The sequence below is a fragment of the Juglans microcarpa x Juglans regia genome, chromosome 4D, assembly GCF_004785595.1.
Source record: "Juglans microcarpa x Juglans regia isolate MS1-56 chromosome 4D, Jm3101_v1.0, whole genome shotgun sequence".
In the NCBI taxonomy this organism is placed as follows: domain Eukaryota; kingdom Viridiplantae; phylum Streptophyta; class Magnoliopsida; order Fagales; family Juglandaceae; genus Juglans; species Juglans microcarpa x Juglans regia.
This window is the reverse complement of record NC_054600.1, coordinates 26,429,547-26,447,806: the sequence shown is the minus strand read 5'-3', so window position 1 is coordinate 26,447,806 and position 18,260 is coordinate 26,429,547. Positions and strand designations below refer to the sequence as shown.

Genomic DNA, 18,260 nt, shown 5'->3' with positions numbered 1-18,260 from the left:
AAGCTTAACCCATGAGTTTGCTTAAGTCTCACATAATAGTGGGCTCGTGTGAGACACAAATTTTAGTGTTCGCTCGAGCCATGCTCGACACCCCACTCGAGCTAATGTTCATTAGTTGTTCTCGAAGCACGATCAATACGCCGCTTGAGCGAATAACGTATTTTTGCCAGGTTAAGGTTTTCAGCGTCGTTTCTATATATGTGATATTTTGACTTATTGGATACAATTTTCAACATACTTTGAGAGAGAACAATTGTCAAATGAGTGCATATTGTGTGAGAGAACAAAAAGTCATAGAGAGTGTGAGTTGAGATTGAGTTATTGCAATCTCCTCTAGTTAATAAGATTTTTCCAGCTATGTGGATGTTGGCAATTTGCTGAACTACGTATATTGTGTGTTGTGTGATTGATCGTGCTTGTTTTTACTTTGTTTGTTATCGTTGGTGTGTGTTTTGCACAACAATTGGTATCAGAGCCAAGGTTGGATCTAAAGGAGAACGATGGCTGGAGACAAAGTGAAAGCACTTGGGATTGTGAAGTTTGACGACACTGATTTTGCGTATTGGAAGATGCAAATCGAGGATTATCTCTATGGGAAAAGGCTCCATCTTCCACTGTTGGGAAAGAAGCCGAAGAGCATAGATGATGTTGAGTGAACCCTATTAGATCGACATGTTTTGGGGAATGTTCAGCTGACCTTGTCCAAAACAGTGGCACATAATGTTAGTATAGTACACAGTTCGATTCATGATTGGCGTCAGACTCTAGGGCTTCGTTCTATGACACCTCACATCGAGAGATCATGCAAAACTATGTTGTTGGTGATCTTGAGAAGATGTACGCGGCTGGTGGAGATGCACTGGATGTAGTGGGAGTGAGTGATGTGCGCATCACACTTCCAACCAAGGGTGTGTGGACTTTATATCAAGTCAGACATGTTCCAAATCTGAAGAAAAACCTGATCTCTGTGGGATAGCTTGATGAAGCAGTTATTCAGTAGCGTTCTCTAGAGGAGCTTGGAAGATCGCTAAAGGTGCACTGGTCTTAGTGCATAGTAAAATATCTAACTTTTTGTATTTAACATCAGGGTCCAGTGATGTACAAGAAAATACAAGAGTGCACAAAGGTAGACTTGATTGCATGAAACATATGAGGAAACCAAATGGAGCCAGTTTTGTCGTTCCTCATGTAAGCCTGAGAAAGTTGGATGAGGTTGCCAAGATCGGTTTGATATCGGATACTCCTTATGCAGTGGGAGTTGTGAGTCACACAGTAGATGTCTTGGCTAAGGGCAATGTACGTGGAAGACTGAAGTTGAGCTCGACTTCATTCCGTTTTCAGGCTTAAAGATGGGAGCTATGAGTTGCAGAGATGATAGGACTTGGCTGGAAACAATGGCTGGCATGTGGAGACTGATATATAAGCAGAAAATCGAGAAACAAAGAGTTCGCTTGAAGTTGCGCGACCTAGCGCTCAAGCAAAACTTAACCCGTGAGTTTGCTCGAGGTGTACTTGACAGTGGGCTCAAACAAAACTCAACCTGTGAGTTTGCTCAACTCTCACACAACAGTGGGCTTGAGCGAGATACAAACCCAAGTGTTCGCTCTAGCCATGCTTGACACCCTACTCGACCCAATGTTCATTGGATGTTCGCTCGAAGTGTGCTTTACACGCTGCTTAAGCAAATGATGTATTTTTGCCAGATTAGGGTTTCTAGTGTTGTTTCTATATATATATATGTGATATTTTGATTTATTGGGTACGATTTTCAACATAATTTGAGAGAGAACAATTATCAAGTGAGTGCATATTGTGTAAGAGAACAAAAAACTCTAGAGAGTGTGAGTTGAGATTGAGTGATTGTAATCTCCTCTGATTAATAAGATTTCTGCAGCTCTGTAGATATAGGCAATTTGTCGAACCACGTATATTGTGTGTCATATACTTGATCGTTCTTACTTTTACTTTGTTTGTCATTGTTGATGCGTATTTTGCACAACAAGTATATTGTGGAAGTGTGAACCAAATGTGGTCGTCGTGGGCGTGTTGATTAAGAACCTGTTGGTACACGCGGTATGGTTCTCATTCTAAACAAGAACAATGTTTTAGAAAGCAATCTAGTGTTAATAACATAATTCAATTATTCTTCCTATAATAAAAAAACTCACAACAAATACACTAACTTTGATTTGACATTTTAGATGAAAAACAACGCTTGCATGTTATGTAGTTCTAAAATTTATAATCAATGCACACATATCACTTGATTCACCTATCTTGCATTTATTTTTGAATCAACATGATCATCATCAAACTCCAAACGCAAGACAACGACCAATCCTGGATGAGATCGAAATACCATTGTCTCTAGACCTTTATGGGACTAGGATCCAAGGAAGCGAAAACAAGGAGTTCCTTGTCTTGTTCTAACACGGTTATATCTTCTTTGTCCAACCTCACCCTTGCTTCTATTCCACTGCTACATTTTGTGTCCATTAGCATTATTGTATTTGGAAACACTTGCTCCCTCTCATCACTTGAGTCAATGCAACTTATTCACATCGGCTTTCCCTATCCAAAGTTACACCAACTTGTAAAACTAATGTAATCCCTTCTACGATGGCTTGTTGCACTTGAGAGTGTCCCTCCCATTGCATTTACATGCTCGTAAAGCTTTGTAAACCCTCCATCACCTTACAGATCTTTCACAAAGTCATCATCGATTTTCATTTTTACTTCTCTGAGCTTTCTCACCGTGTAAGCCAACTCCATATTCTCATCATCCGTGCATAACACACCTGCTAACCGAATAAAGTTTCCCATAGATGATTCTAGGAATGGTGGGGTTGCTTTTCGACGCAAATTCATTGCATGCGTATAAAAGGTTGGCTTCTCAATACCAGATTTAGCCTTGAAGGCAGCCATGATGCATTTTACTAGGAGTGCTGAGACTACCTCAACTCTTGTTGGAGTTGGGACGCTTGAGCTAGTTGCTTTAACCTTAAGTGAGGCAATGACCGACGCATCAAACACAATGCTCCTTCCAGTACACCTACTGGATCTGAGAAGAGGCATGGTCAAAGCCATTAGGGTTGCTTCCATAGGGTATGCGTTGTTTTGTATGAAAATTACTGGGGCATTAAAATTAGGACATATTACAGCTTCAAAAACTTTAAGAGTCATGGCAGCTCAGCTTTAAGAATGGCACTAAAGGCAGTTCCATCAGCAATCATGTGACAAACAACAACACTGATGGCAACACCGCCACATGCAAAGTTGTTCACTTGTATCTCAGCTACATGATCTCCTGTAATTGCGCTGCTCCAGCTGACACCTTGGGGAAGAAAGAGATGGAAAGGGAAAAAGGAAATAATTTCAACCTTATTACCTCCTCAGTACATGTACGATCCATGAATATAGAACATACTTCTTCAAACTCTTTAACATACAAATAAGAGTTTTCAGATTCCATGCCATGAAAATGGGGTATAAAGGGAATCATCCCATGTTTAAAATTGAAATTATTTGCATTTAAAGGTTGAATAATGCAAGATGGGGGACTAGTTCTAACAGGATGCAAGTATTCTCTTAATGTCCTGTTTTGGTTCATGACTTCCTTATCTTAATGCTCATCCTCTTCCATGTTACTTAGGTTTTCAGATGAGGACTCAAAAGATACAGATGCAGACTAAGTGGATGAAAATGATTCAAACCTAACTAGTCATGATGCTTGGTCTCTGGTCTAAGTAGACATGCACTTCCAAAAAAGAAAAAAAGAAAAGAAAATGCAAACAACAAAAGGAAGAAAAATATACAAAATCAATAAGAGAGAGTAAGAAATGTCACCTAGTTTGTGAAGAGGTTCACAGAATCTAGCAACTCCTTTTTTTTCTTTGCAAGAAAAATTTATGTTTCATCAATTGTACCCGACAACGACGCCAAAAACTTGATACTTACCAAATTATTCTTCCAAGTATAAAAGCAAAATTAATACATAATGGAAGATTCCAAGTTCATTTCCTTAGGGACAACAGGTTCAACATGCTTAATCATGTAGATATATGGAGACAGGGTAACTTAAAGGGCAAAGGGTTTATGAACAATGGTTGTTGTGTACGGATTTACAAATGGGTAGATGAGATATGTGCATTGATTATAGATAGGATGTCAGATGTAAAGCTTAGCTTGACAAAACTGATGAGGAGAGAAAGTTGCTTCGAACTCAGTATTTGACTTAACAGGAACGACAACCCTAAAAACGTATATTCAAATTTTCAAAATCTTTAATAAAAATCTTACTCACATTTGGAGATCAGGGTTTAAACTAACAATGATTTAAATGACAATTTAAACAAACACTTGAAGATGCGGGGTTAGGGTTTGCTCAAACCGTTGAAGAAGTTGGTTTCTGGGTGTATCTGTCGATATTAATTCATTCAAGAACTTAATATTTTAACAAACTAACATGCATACTTCAAATTAAAATGCCATAGGAATAAAACCCCTCGTTGTATTACATCTGTTTTCATGTCAAGGCTCTAGGGTTGAAGGATTATTGATTATTTCAAAGTCCTATTGTGTTGTGAGCCTACAATAGATTAAGAACAAGAGATTCTTGCAAAAACCTTACAGCAAACCATGGATAATAACACAACGATAGGATAAACGAGGAATCACAGAAACCAAATGCAAATTGGGGTGAACAATATCCTTCACCTACAACCCAAGTTGCAAATCTAGCCTAGAATGATGATTACAAAGCCTCACAAAAACCCTAATGAGAATGAACAACCCAAACAATCAGAGAACAAAACAAACCCTAGAAAAATACCAAATCGACCTCCCCTCTCCTTCATGCCTCTTGCCCTTTTATCATTCTCTCCCTCGCACCCTCTTCTCTCTCCTTTAACCAATTTCCTTCCATTTTCATGGATCTGCTCTCGAAGGGTTCCTTCCACTCCTTCTCAATCTTCTTGTGTGCGTGGTTGGATTCTGTCAAATGGAATGAGGCGAGGTAGGGTAAGTCTTTGTGAGGTTTGGGCTGAAGTGGGCTTTTGTGACTTTGGGCTCTACCCCTGCAAAACAGTCTGTATTAGTTTAGTTTGTAAAGTCTTTCTTTTCTTTTTTTTTTTTTTTTTTTTTTTTTTTTTTTTTTCTTTTTGCATACATAGGCCCATTTTTATATCAAACAATGTAGCCTCGAAACAAAGTCCAACTTTCCAAAATGTTATGTTATCTCACCCCTTTGTAATGCAAATTGTCCATTAATCCAACCAATTCGACAATTAAACTAAACAAAATGTTTCAGTAATCAACTACTTAGAAAATATAAAAGATTTTTTTAAAAGTTGTATCTGAAATTTAATAATACCAATACTAATTTTGGATTTAGAAAAATTATTTATTGGTAATATATATACCCAAATGTCAACGGGAGTATACTTGTATTTATGGTCATACATGTATATGACTTTTTAGCAAGTATAAATCATGATTTGTAGTATGACATTAAAAGTTACGTCTCTAAAGAACTTTAATGAATGAGACATCATTCGTAATTGAGATTGAATTTTAATACCAAGACAAAGACTATTAAGATTGTCTTAATATATTTGCATAGAGTTTTGAAAGACTTTGCATGTAGAATTGTTGATCAATAGATGCTTTAAAAATAAAATGTGAAATGCTCAATATTTTACAGTGTTCTCGAATTGATTAGGTTGTTAAAAAAATTCTGTATATAATGATTATAAGGAATTTGATGATTACATAAACTTGTATAAGGTTGAATATCAGTTTTTTCAGTTGGCATCCTTGGTTGTTGCCAATGTAACCCAATGATGAATGATGTTTGACCCAAAAGCTGTGAAAGGAGTGACATGTTATTTGCAAGAAATTAAAGATTATATTGTTGCCTTTAAAAGAACTGATACTTTTAAGGTAACTGGATATTCAAACCCTATTTTGTGGGATTACTCTAATGATAAAAAATACAGTTTTGGTTATGTATTTTGCTATCTAGTAGAGTTATTTTATGAAAAAGTAAGAGACAAATCTCTAATTGCTTCATGTGCAATAGAGACTGAGTTTATGGTATGCTTTGAGGCCACAATATATGTTATCTGACTGAGGAATTTTATCTTAGGACTTGAAATTGTTGACTTATTGCCAAGCCTTTAAGAATGTATGTCAATAATTCCTCAAGAGTATTTTTCCCAGAATGATGAGCATTTAATGAAATTTTAAATACCTAAGTGCTAAAAAGAAAATACATAAATAAATATAACCATATCAATATCGTGTTAATGATTATACTTTAAAGAACATGTTAAAAAGATGAGTCATATGCTTATACATAAATAAATATAACCATATCAATATTGTGTTAATGATTATACTTTAAAGAACATGTTGAAAAGATGAGTCATATGCTTATACACATGATGTGAATATATTAAAGAGATAATTGATATGCTTGGTATTTTGTTACTAGACATTGAAAAATATTTATTATGGTTGTTTCTATTTTCTTTTCTTTCAAATTTATATGTATATTGAATAGTGTGGATGAATGATAACAAGATAATGTCGAAAATAAACATGAATTGAAACCCAATGCATTATAGTATTGTCTTACTTGTTCCAATTAAATATGATGTTAAATTAAGTTACTAGTGTTCTGGTACATGGAAGGAAATTTGTTGGTTATAAAACAGAGGACCGCCATGACTTGTATTGGTACCTGACTTAATATTGATATTATGGAGTTCATGTAATGTATTTTCTACGAAAATTTTCTGAAAATGAACATGCACAGTATGATTAATTTCTTGTAATAAATCTATGAACGAAAAATATTATTTTATGGGGGTATGGGCCAAGTGAGAGAATGTAAGAATTTTATGAAAATTATATGTCTCACACACCCATGTCTTAATGGGTTTAGATCAAATATTATTATTTAATTGATGAGTCACAGTGGGACAATAATACCTCTAGATTTAGTCATAGTGGGATACGAATGTCTCTAGATTTCATGATCACCAAAAATCTATAAATAGCACTAAGGGGTTAAAGGGTTCTGACCTGCAACATAATTGTGCCTTTGGCCATCGGAAGACATTCGAATGTAAAGTTGTTAAGGTGGTAATTCTATCATATTCAAGTCAGATTTTCTATCAAACTATAATAGATGAAGGTACATGTTCAAACTATTATTATTTTATTATTGTGGATAACAGAAAATCGAAGATCCTAATATTATTGTTTCATTTTAAAATATTTAACATCAACTGGCCATTTATTCTTCATTGGTGGCAAACAAATGTAGTCATTTAAGCATCGTTCACTTTTACAAAACTTCTCATCTCATCTCATCTCATTATTAAACTTTTTTTAAATTTTCACACAAAATAAACTAAATAATTCAACTTTTTCAAATCTCAAAACAAAAATAATATTAAAAAAATATATTCTAATATTTTATTTAACTTTCAACTTTTATTTCAACTCATTTCATCTTATATGCAAAAGTAGAGATTGTTGTATGTTAGTGCAGTCTATAGACAATACAAATATTCTTTTTACCATAATTAATTGATTAGTTTGTAGGGCACCTCATTTAAAAAGATAAGTATCCTTTCTGTCATGTGATTCACTTGAAATGGAGAATTTTCATTCCTATTTAAGGAATGTTATGCATCAGCCACAATTTACTCACACACCTCATACTTCACACCTATAGTTTATTCATAAGATGTGAGATATTTTTCATAGGGTATGAGGTGTTTCACTTGACATGAAGAATTTTTCTTTTGGAAAAAATAATTAGGAATATTATCAAATTATTGCATCGACACAGTTCTATTCTCTTGTTAGAAACAATGGTCACAATTATTGAAAAAAAAAATTGGAGTAACATTGGGCGCATTTAGCTCAATGGATGAGAACAAAACCTATGTGCCAGCTGGGTAGTGAAAATTAATCAGAGAAGACTGACCATCCCATCAATGAAGAATGAGACTTGTACCACTATTCTTGTTGATTGGATTTGGTTTGGTTTACATCCTCTTAAAATTTCTTTTAAAAAATGAATAGACAATATTATTTTAAGTAAAAAAATAAGTTAAAATTTTCATCAGTCTTTTAATTTTGACTATTCATTTTTGACAATCCCTTTTGCTCGTCCATTTAAAAACATGCTAGTATACTAGCACAAAGGACTTTACCATCATTCTTCCATATTATCTGCCCAACTACAATACAACAATATATTTACACTCAGGTGACATGCATATTGTTATGGACGTATTTCGTATCTCTGCTTAACAATTTCCAATAACCTGTAACAAGAAGATGAGAGTGGCTCGGTGTGGTGGGAAACACCTCTGATGTCTAAGTCAATATAGAGTGTGGAGAATATTTGAAATTTCAGAGGGTTCAGACCCTACCTTAGGCATGTCATTTGATCTCATTTATATGGTTGGATGTGTGATGGGGAGGCTTGTCTCATGCCTTGACCTTCTCTTATCCTTACTGAATTGCAGATTGTTAGGACCCTAAATCAACTGTTATGCCATAAGAAAATAATACCCTAGATGAGTGTTGTGTGTAGATATCACGTCGGATATTATCTCATCCTATTACATCATTAATTTGTAATTAATAACAACCGAATTTAAATCTTGTACTAGTGCATTGTGGCCACTGGCCCTTTGGTCATTGTTGCGCGAGCTTCTGTCTCTTGGTCCGTGGGCCTTTATGGTTGTAAGGTTCTAGGCCTATTCAACTGGGCTAGGTATTTTTCCGGTCCAGCCTGGAATTCGGATAATCGAATGTTACGGTTTCCTGTCAAGAAAAAATTTGGTTCGAAATCTACATCACCCAAAACCGGCTCTACCTGGGCTGGTTACATGTATGGTACCCGAATAATGGGTTTAAAATCCAGTATCCAAATTATATTAAAAAACAAAAAAAGTTGTGACCCCCCCAACTCGTGATCTCTCTTCTCTCTTATCTTTCTGCCATCTCTTTCTCTTCCTCACGCCGATACATGTCAAAACCCTAGCCTTCAACTTCTGCCATCGTCTCTCCTTTTGCCGGTCTTTTGGTAACTCTCTCTCTCTCTCTCTCTCCCTCCCTCTGTCTCCCATTAGAATCTTATCCAATAATTGTTGACGTTGTTGAGGCCCAGGTTTAGAGTAATTATACTCACACAATATATTTCACAATACATGTTGTAAAATAAGGGTATTTTGATAAAATGATATTACTTTTACAGGTTAGTTTAAAAAAAATAACATTCATTTTAAAACATTATTGTGTAAAATATTATGAAAAGTGATGTGTATTTATCATTTTTCTTCTAGAAATCATATTATAAAAGTTGACTGCACATTAACTTCTCGGATTTAAATCCATTTAAAATCTATTTAGTTGTATGATTGTCCTTCTCTTTAGCAATTTCTATTATTGCTCTAAGTACAACCCAACCCCCAATTGACAGGCTAATTAAGCTAGCAACATTCCATCGAATCATTGGAATGTTGTATATGTCAGGTACATCTTGTCATTATCATGCATAACTCTAAAACATAGTAAAAACACTACTTACAACCGGCTGGAGGAAATCCTTACGTAACCAGTGCATAAAAAAATTTATTTTTTCTCTCTCTTCGTTTCATTCTCTCTATCAATTTTTTCTTCCTCTCCTCCCTCTTATTCTTCCCTCCCTCTTTTTTCTTCGTTTCGCTCATTCTCCCCTTCCCCCTCCCCCCCCTCCTCTCATTCATTTTCAGTTATAGAAAGTGAACTTGCATTTTCAATTTTTGCAATGCTGAAAAAGAGTCCAAGTTTTGCGTTTGACCGTGATGCAAGTTTCGTAAATGATAGTAAAATTTTGGCAAATGCTTTGTTTGGTTTGCAAGAAAAAGTAGGAAAGAAAAGAAAATAAAACTAATAGACTCTGAATCTTAAATCATTTTCACATTTGAATTTCAGAAATTCATTTTCTCAAACTTTCGCAAACTGGTAAAATCCGTTTGTCACCCCATGCGTAAAATCCAAATTCATTTGTTCAAACTTTTGCAAACTGGTTCTGTTTTAACTTAAAAATACATTTAAGAAAACTAAAGAAATAGGTAGAGCCACCTAGAAGTCTAAGTTCACTTTAGCCCAAATAACTCAAGCTTCTGGGTCAATCTAGTTCAGATGAACTGTTCGGGACAGAGGACGAAAGAGAAGAGGCAAGAAGCAAAAAGCTGAATAACGCTTTTTAGTGAGAAAGGAGAACTTCGTCTTTAATGTGCACTTTACTTTCTATTGCAATGGACACTGGAAAAGGTCATCATGAAGAAGCAGAGATGGTGTTGGTTTTAGATGTCTTTACCGTGCACTCACCTATCCGGTACAATACTTTTTTTATTTTGTTTTTTTTTTTAGATATATAGGCTGTCAGTCGATTATCCAGCGATTTTGCACCGCCGGTTGTACCTAGTAAAACTGAAGCCATAGAGATCTCCTATGGCATGAATTTTTCTAAATCGTCCATCTTATCTTCTTGATTTAAGCTTAAAAACGTAAAATAAAAAAAAGATAGACAAATAAAATAAATTTTACACGTGAATGATTTGTTACGCTAAAAAATAATAAATGACAGAAAGTCAAACAGACGTTATCGTCATTATTAGGAGAGGAGCAAAGAAGGACCAGGAAGCTGTAGTACAGTTAAGAGTATCCAAGGAAATATGGGGATTGGGTTGAAAGAAAGAGTGGTGTTACGGTCACCAAAATCGTGTGGTCACCGAATAGTATATTTTAATTTTTTAATTTTTTATGTATTTTTTTAATTATCATAAATATTTTTTTAAAAAAATTTATAACATCATTAAAAAAAAGTTTTTAATCACTAAGTAAAAAAAAAAAAAAAAAAATCTCCTTCGGAATATTATTTGAATCCCGAATTTGGGATACAAAACATTTTTATGGAAGAAAAGAGTGTGACTAATAATACATAGGCAAATTAAGGGTGAGCTCAGATAATGACAAGTACGAACGTTTCTTTAATATATACAGTATTTGAATAAAATAAAATTAAAGCTTCATACCGAACGGGAAATTATTCCGAATTTGAATAGTGACTAATTATTTTTAGTTTATTTTTACATATAAGATGAATTAAAATTAAAATTAAAAAATTAAATAAAAAATTATTATAATATATTTTTTAATATTATTTTTATTTTAAGATTTAAAAAAATTGAATTTTTTATTTTATTTTGTCTTAAAATTTAATTATAATAGTTAGATGAAATAAAAAAAAAATAATTGATAAATTTTTTAAAAACAAACGAAAATAATGAACGTACGAGGAGAGGAGAAAATGGAGTCCCTACCCACTAGTCAACTCATGATTATTCCAAATTTGAATGACTTTGGTAAGAGCATTAATAATGTTCCAGGATAAGACTCTTGGAATGCTCCTTGATTTGTCTGTCTGTCCAGAATCTAGGTTGGACTTGGGCCTTTATATTCATCAATGTACTTGTATATACCTGGAAGATAAATACTGCTCCTGGTCACCCATTCTTCACGATCAACAAAGAATATGTGATTGAAAACTGGCAAATGAGTCCGTCTACGCACTGTCACATACGGGGGCTGCCTATGCACGCCTGGACACTTTTGTGCTTAAGAGTTTTTTGAATTACAATAATGCCACTGATGTGTATCTTCCGTCAATACGCGAATTATCTTCTGAAATCAACTGAAATTTTTTCCTCTCTCCTCTTTTCAATCCCTGTCCGATGAAATAGTAGTGGTTTGAGTCCGCCACCACCGTTGGCCTTTTCCACCATCACCAGCTTCCTCATAAATCTCCCCGATGGGTCTCATAGTTTCATTTTGAGTATTCTCGAAATCCGTCTACTTCGTCGCCATCGACTTGAATTTCTCCTCCACCACTATCGGCATCGATTGAGTACCAATATATTAATGCAAGTTGAGGCAATACTCGTGGATTTTGGAAGCGTCTTTAATTTGTAGAAACTTTGACAGTTTTGTTTACAATAATAAATTATTCGAAGTATAAGCAGTACAAGTACAATACGTAAACAATATGATTATTGTGTATGACCTCTATTTTTTCAACCAAAACCTTCAAATCGTAACATGTTGTACAATATATTAATGCAAAATAATTAAAAAAACGCCAATCTCTTTATATGTTCAGACCCATTGATCAAAGGGGCAACACATATGGTTGGAAGTTCCATCCCTTCCTTATCGTCGTCATCATCTTCCAATCAATGAAAGGCAGGAAACTAATTCCTAGATATAAACGCATGATCTTGATCATCATTTCCTTCACAAACTTATTCTTTTATCAAACGAGTAATCTTTCGGTGGGCCGAGGTCAGTTTCATGTTGCATGGAGAATCAGTGGTGGTGTGATAGCGAGAGAGAATCGGTTTCCCAATATTGTTCAATGTCGAAGTTGGATCTTCTTGGAGATGTGTCGACGTTGTCCATTTCGCTCCGGTAATGGCGTAGGAGATGCAGCGGCGACGAGTGGTGGGACGGCGTGGTGGGTCTCGCACTGACGAAGGGCTCAAATGGGTCTAGCTGAGGTAGTGGAAAACAAAGTCTCAAGCTGAGGGAGGGAGAAGGGGCTAACAGTGGTATGTTATTCCTCAAAACAATGTCGTTTCATTAAATGGGTTGCGCACATAGTCTCCATTCAGATATTACAAATAGAATTTTTCTAAAAAGAAATCAACATGTAAGAGAATTTTTCATTTTCCACATAAGCCCGTGGGGTACCCAAGAAAGATTAATGGGTCGTGGGATGTCTCGACCAGGCCCAAGAGGTCCCCCCTCCCCCCGGGCTTCGGAATGGAGTAAGTGGGCATGCATGGAACACTCGGCCCAATGACCAAACTTGCATGTGAAGCAACCCATACGCGGGGCAAATTAGCAATAGTGGTTGATGGGACATGCCGACTTGACACCTCCCCTGCGGCACCCCACTCATAGGGACTTGTGATACTAGGCGAACAAGAAGTAAGAGGATATTGATGGACTACCAAGGACGTCTGCAGAATAAAGTAAGTCAGGAAGCCACACTGCATTAATGATGTCGTCGTAGAGACCACACCGCATTAAAAGGCTTTGACAGAGGAAACATAAAATTGTAGAAAGGACATGGGTCACACGAGAGCAGGCACAATCTATCCCCCCAAACTCTCAATATAAATAGCAACCCTCATGTACCAAAAAGGCTCTTTGAACTCTCTCTCAATTATTTATAAACTTTCAAAGAAAGACACTAACGTAAGCATCAAATACTCCCCAACCTCACCAAGGCCACCCTCCCCCAGTCCTCTTCTTCATGTATGCAGATCCAAGCTCAGATGAAGACCTGAATTGTTGAAATCTGATTCAAAGGCGTACACATACTTCTTTGTGTACAACTTTTTTATAAATTATATCTCACATTTTCAGTACGGAATACGAAAATGTGACAATTAAAAATAAAATAAAATTTTATAAAATTACCTACATTTAAGTTGTTGTCTATTGTTGTATTTACGTGAATTATTTTATTTAAAAAATTTTACACTATACACCATCCACATATCATAATAAGATTTGAATAATAAATTTTAAAATTTTAATTCTATAAATTAAATTATATACAGAGTTTTAAATAACTGCTCCATCCGCAGATACGGAAAAAGAAAAAAAAAAAATCTAAGACGAATTACAGTCTGTCCGATTAAGAATATGACCGTTGGAGACGGCTCCCCTAAACCGCCGCTCCTCCCTCTCCCCTGAATCTCTCTTCGAATTCAAAACGACGCTCCTCCCTCTCCCCCCAAAAAAAGACGAATAAAGAGTCAAAGACGATTGAAAGACGAGTGAGAGTAAAAAGGGCCGTTAGGCAATTACAACAAAACCTATACTGGACGCAAAGCTCTCTCTCTCTCTCTCACTCTCTCTCTCATAGCTCTTCTCTGAAGCTCTCTTCTTTCTCCCTTAGCAGTTTTCTTTTGAATTTTGAACTCCGTCTGTTTGTTCTGTACCAAGAATGAAGTCAGATCGCAAGCCGCCGCTCCCTAAATCGCCGATACGACTTCGACCACGTCGAGTTCTTCGATCGAACTCATCTTCTCTGCAAACCCCACCAGGTGGGTCTACACAAACATCTATCAAAATCGCACGCACTCTGTTTGTTTTAGACTTATTTAACTTATGTGCGCCTTACCATCTTTTTACAGGCTCTTTGACAAAATCTGAAAGATCGAACCGTTTTTGGGACAATGGAGAATCGGATCTTCGACCTGAATACCGCTCGATCTCGTGCGACTTGCGTGATCTAGCGAGGATGGTACGCGATGAATTTGGCAAAGGAGTTTCGGACGATGCTGGGATTTCTAATTCTTTAAGTGCCGATTCCAGCTCTGTGTTTGAGAGGGGTCGGTTTTACGAGGAGTACTCCGCTAGAAGGAACGAGAGGCTGAGGCGGAAGAAGAAAGACACAGGAGTTGAGAAGAAGACCGCGTACAATCTCGGTGTCTCGGTGGAGTCTGCGAAAAGGATCAGTAGTACGAAAAAGTTTGAGAGCATGAGGAAATCGGTCTCAGCGGCTTACACTGTGGAGAAGAGCGAGACTCCAACTCCGAGGTATATGCTAAGAAGTACGATGAAAGAGAATAAGAAACCCCCTCGTCCTCTTCCTGCGACTTCAGGGAAATCTACAGTACTGCTTGGTGCAAGGCCAAAAGCCGTGGTTCGAAGGGTTCGTAGAGACTGAGTTTCAAAGAACTATGGATGTTTAAGGAAGTTCTCTGGTTGATTTGCCTTATAATTTCTGAAAGAAACTGAATTTATTTCTTTTTGTTTCTTGTTGTATATGGAATTTGAATCTGTTTTCTTTGTTCATGGATTTCCAGTAAACGTTCTGTGTCAGTGATTGCATGTCAGCCTTGAAATGATTGATGTTTCAATCTGACAAAGAAATGTAGTTAGTCAGACGTAAATATGGATGCATTTCGATCTTTATATATTACGGGTCTCCTTTGGTTATCATATTTTCTACTATGCTTGTTGAATTGTTGTACAAACTACGAAGCCATCTAAATCGGAAACTTCACGGCCATATTTTTTCTTTCGACCCCCTAATTCTCTCCTCCATCCCTAAAGGTCCTAACAGGCTTTTCAGGCAACCCACTTAACGGCAGAAGGACTTGACATGTTTCTTGATCCTTACATGCTGATAGTAGGAGGAGAGACGGAAATTAGTATTGGTACTCGTTTGGATAGTAAAATGGGATGAGATTATTTTAACTGAATTGAATAAAATAATATTTTTTAATATTATTATTATTTTGAGATTGTAAAAAATTATAATGATAGATGAAATTAAATAAATTGAAAGTGTTTATATATCCAAACCAGCCTAAGTTTACTGTGAGTCAAAGATTTGTCCTACAATTTTCTATTAACTCGTTCTATTAAATAATTATTAGTTTTGTAAAATCGAAATTCATTATTAATTTAAGTTTCATGCTTATATTAATGGAAGGTGCTAGCGGGTTAACGTTGGACGTATCGCTAGTTGAATTTTGGTGTTTCTTTTTAATTCATTTTCTTAATATTTTTTTAACAGTCTTAGTTATTAAGAAAATATTAAAAATATATATAACTTTACTAATAGTTTACTTTCTTAATCACTAAATAAAAAAATTAAAAATTAAAAAAATTAAAATACTCTAGCGATAACTTTGAACAATAATATTGAGGAATAGTCTTTTTCTATATTAATTTATGAGCACTGCTACGTCCACCGAAAATTCGATACCCAAGAAGTGCTGAACAGTGTAAATCAATTTTTTATTTTTCTCTTATTTTATTTTCACACATTTTTCAATCATTTTAAACATTTAAAAAAATAAAATTTATAAAATTATTATAAAATATTTTCTTAACCATTAAGTAAAAGAAAAAAATAAAAAAAATAAAAACACAATTCGGTAGAAAATTTCGGTAGAAAATTTCTGTGGGAGTAATGTTTCTCTTAATTTATTGCAAAATCAGTCGCAAAAAAGTTGTAGTTACATCGTTCTTTGAAAAAAAAACTGAACTAGCCATTTGATTAAATTTGGCCCATTGACAAAGCACACAACTTTTACCCATCAAAGTAATGGACCTCATTAACCAACCATGGGACTGACCTCTTATTATATCAGCTGGGTCATTCACTTCAGGTGACCCAAGAATGTCTAAGCACAAGAAAAATGATCTTTCTGGCGAGCTTTGGGCTTGGTACGACATTTGGGGACGAATCTTGATTACACCTAAATTACTTTGCGGTGTTATAATATAGTTCAGGATGTTGATACATAAGAAATCGAAATAAACACTATAAGAATGTAAACTTAAAGGAAAAGACCGATAACAAGATGATATGAATCTGAAAAGTATTTTGAAATCTACCTAAAACACATAACTAAAAAGAGATTAGGACACGGATAAAAATGCAAGCAAAGCTTCGGGTATCCATCAACCGGATCCAATACTTTGACTTTTCTAATCTAAACTATATACACAATTAAGAATTATAACACCAAATTCCTAATTGAAAGATATGACAATATACTCATCTAATTTCTCAAATTTAAATATAGAATCTATTCTCCATTTACAAACTATAGTTTTCATGTATAAAAATGAATATCAGATCTAAAAATGACACTATGTTCACAAACAATAGTGTAACAAAATATCACATCAATGGCATGAAAACCTATTTTAAGTCACAATCACATATTCATAATCCTATAGCTCAACAAAATCAAATCATAGCAAGATTTAATATAATTGTCTTAAAATTAATGTATCCAAGTCAAATAGATAATTAAATTCTAAAATCTTAAACAATAAAGCTTAATTTGTAAATTGAAAGATAGTCAAAGCATTTTCACCAATCAATTTATGCCCTAGGCTTTACCTAAGTTTTAGTTCTCCATGAGAGCACCAAAAGAAAATGGTTTTTTCTTAATCTCCAAAAACTATCCCCGAAAACTGGTTCTCTCTCCCTCCACCACTGCTTCCAATCTCTATATCTTTGAAAAGTCCTAGTTAGTTGAAAAGTCTTAGCTGGTCGAAAATCCTCTCACGTGTTGAAACTCTTACTCGGTAAAAAGTCATACACACGTTGAAAGTCTATTTGGGTGAAAGTGACAAGAACCCTAGAAGAAAAGGTGTTAGGAGAGAAAATATGAGTGAGATAGCCGCATCTGAAGACTTGGTGGGGACGTGCCAGGTCGTAGAAGGACTTTGTGGCTCAGCCAAGGTCGAGGTTTGCCTCGGTCATGACCGAGCCATGGCACCTTGAACCCATGACGGGTTGTGGCCCAGCTTTGGCTACACCACGATCCATGCCACGAGCAGGCCATGGCCCAACCTCGGCTGCACCATGGCCCGTGCCACATGCAAGCCATGACTTGACCTTGGTCATGATGCCATGGTCCTTGCCCCGCAACCAGCAGGACACACCCATGACTCCTACCCATGACCAAGGTCGAGCATCACTCCTGCTACATCTTCTCATCAAAAACCAAACGTTGAGCATCTCTCCTGCCTTTCTCCAGTTAATAAGGTTACACGGTTGAGCGTCACTCCCGCCACACCTGCTCGCCAAAAATTGAGCAATCACTATCTCTCCTGCCTTCCTCCAATCAATAAGGTTATACAGTCGAGCATCACTCCCGCCACACCTTCTCGCCAAAAACTGAGCGGTCGAGTATCTCTCCCGCCTTTCTCCAGTTGGTAAGGTTACGCAGTCGAGCATCACTCCCGCCACACCTGCTCACCAAAAACTAAGCAGTCGGCCATCTCTCCCGCCTCCCTCCAATCGGTAAGGTTACACGGTCGAGCATCACTCCCGCTCACCTTTTCGCCAAAAACTGAGCAGTCGAGCATCTCTCCCTCATTTCTCCAGTCGGTAAGGTTACGCGGTCGAGCATCACTCCTACCACACCTACTCACCAAAAACTGAGCAGTCAAGCATTTCTCCCACCTTCCTCTAATCAGTAAGGTTACGCGGTTGAGTATCTCTCCTGCCTCACTCCACTTGACAAGATCACCCCACTGACCAAGACGAGCAAGGGGTTTCCAGATAAGTTGAACTCATTTTCATTTATGTTCACCTAAGTTGATTTGATTAAAATCTAGGCAAACTACACTAACCATTCATTTAG

The 18,260-nt window shown here is 36.1% G+C and overlaps 2 protein-coding genes across 2 annotated transcripts; one reads left to right on the top strand and one right to left on the bottom strand.

Moving 5' to 3' along the window:
* Window positions 1-2,367: 2,367 nt before the first annotated feature.
* On the bottom strand, window positions 2,368-11,584 carry LOC121260249 (acyltransferase Pun1-like). The gene is made up of 4 exons (XM_041162079.1): window positions 11,553-11,584; window positions 3,209-3,327; window positions 2,699-3,131; window positions 2,368-2,551 (listed from the first exon to the last, which is right to left on the bottom strand). Exons 1-4 carry the CDS (start codon window positions 11,582-11,584, stop codon window positions 2,368-2,370), a joined length of 768 nt encoding a protein of 255 aa, XP_041018013.1.
* A 2,227-nt stretch (window positions 11,585-13,811) lies between these two features.
* LOC121260023 lies at window positions 13,812-15,067 on the top strand. Its single transcript, XM_041161880.1, has 2 exons — window positions 13,812-14,186; window positions 14,277-15,067. The coding sequence occupies exons 1-2, from the start codon at window positions 14,087-14,089 to the stop codon at window positions 14,810-14,812; spliced, it is 636 nt and encodes a 211-aa protein (XP_041017814.1). The 5' UTR covers window positions 13,812-14,086; the 3' UTR covers window positions 14,813-15,067.
* Window positions 15,068-18,260: the final 3,193 nt, after the last annotated feature.

Coding starts and splice junctions, on each gene's coding strand:
- LOC121260023 (XM_041161880.1), top strand. CDS start 14,087: ATGAAGTCAGATCGCAAGCCGCCGCTCCCTAAATCGCCGATACGACTT. Junction 14,187..14,276: donor TTCTCTGCAAACCCCACCAG/GTGGGTCTACAC, acceptor ATCTTTTTACAG/GCTCTTTGACAAAATCTGAA.
- LOC121260249 (XM_041162079.1), bottom strand. CDS start 11,584: ATGGGTGACCAGGAGCAGTATTTATCTTCCAG. Junction 3,328..11,552: donor GAGCAGTATTTATCTTCCAG/GTATATACAAGT, acceptor CCAAGGTGTCAG/CTGGAGCAGCGCAATTACAG. Junction 3,132..3,208: donor TGCTGATGGAACTGCCTTTA/GTGCCATTCTTA, acceptor TTAATGCCCCAG/TAATTTTCATACAAAACAAC.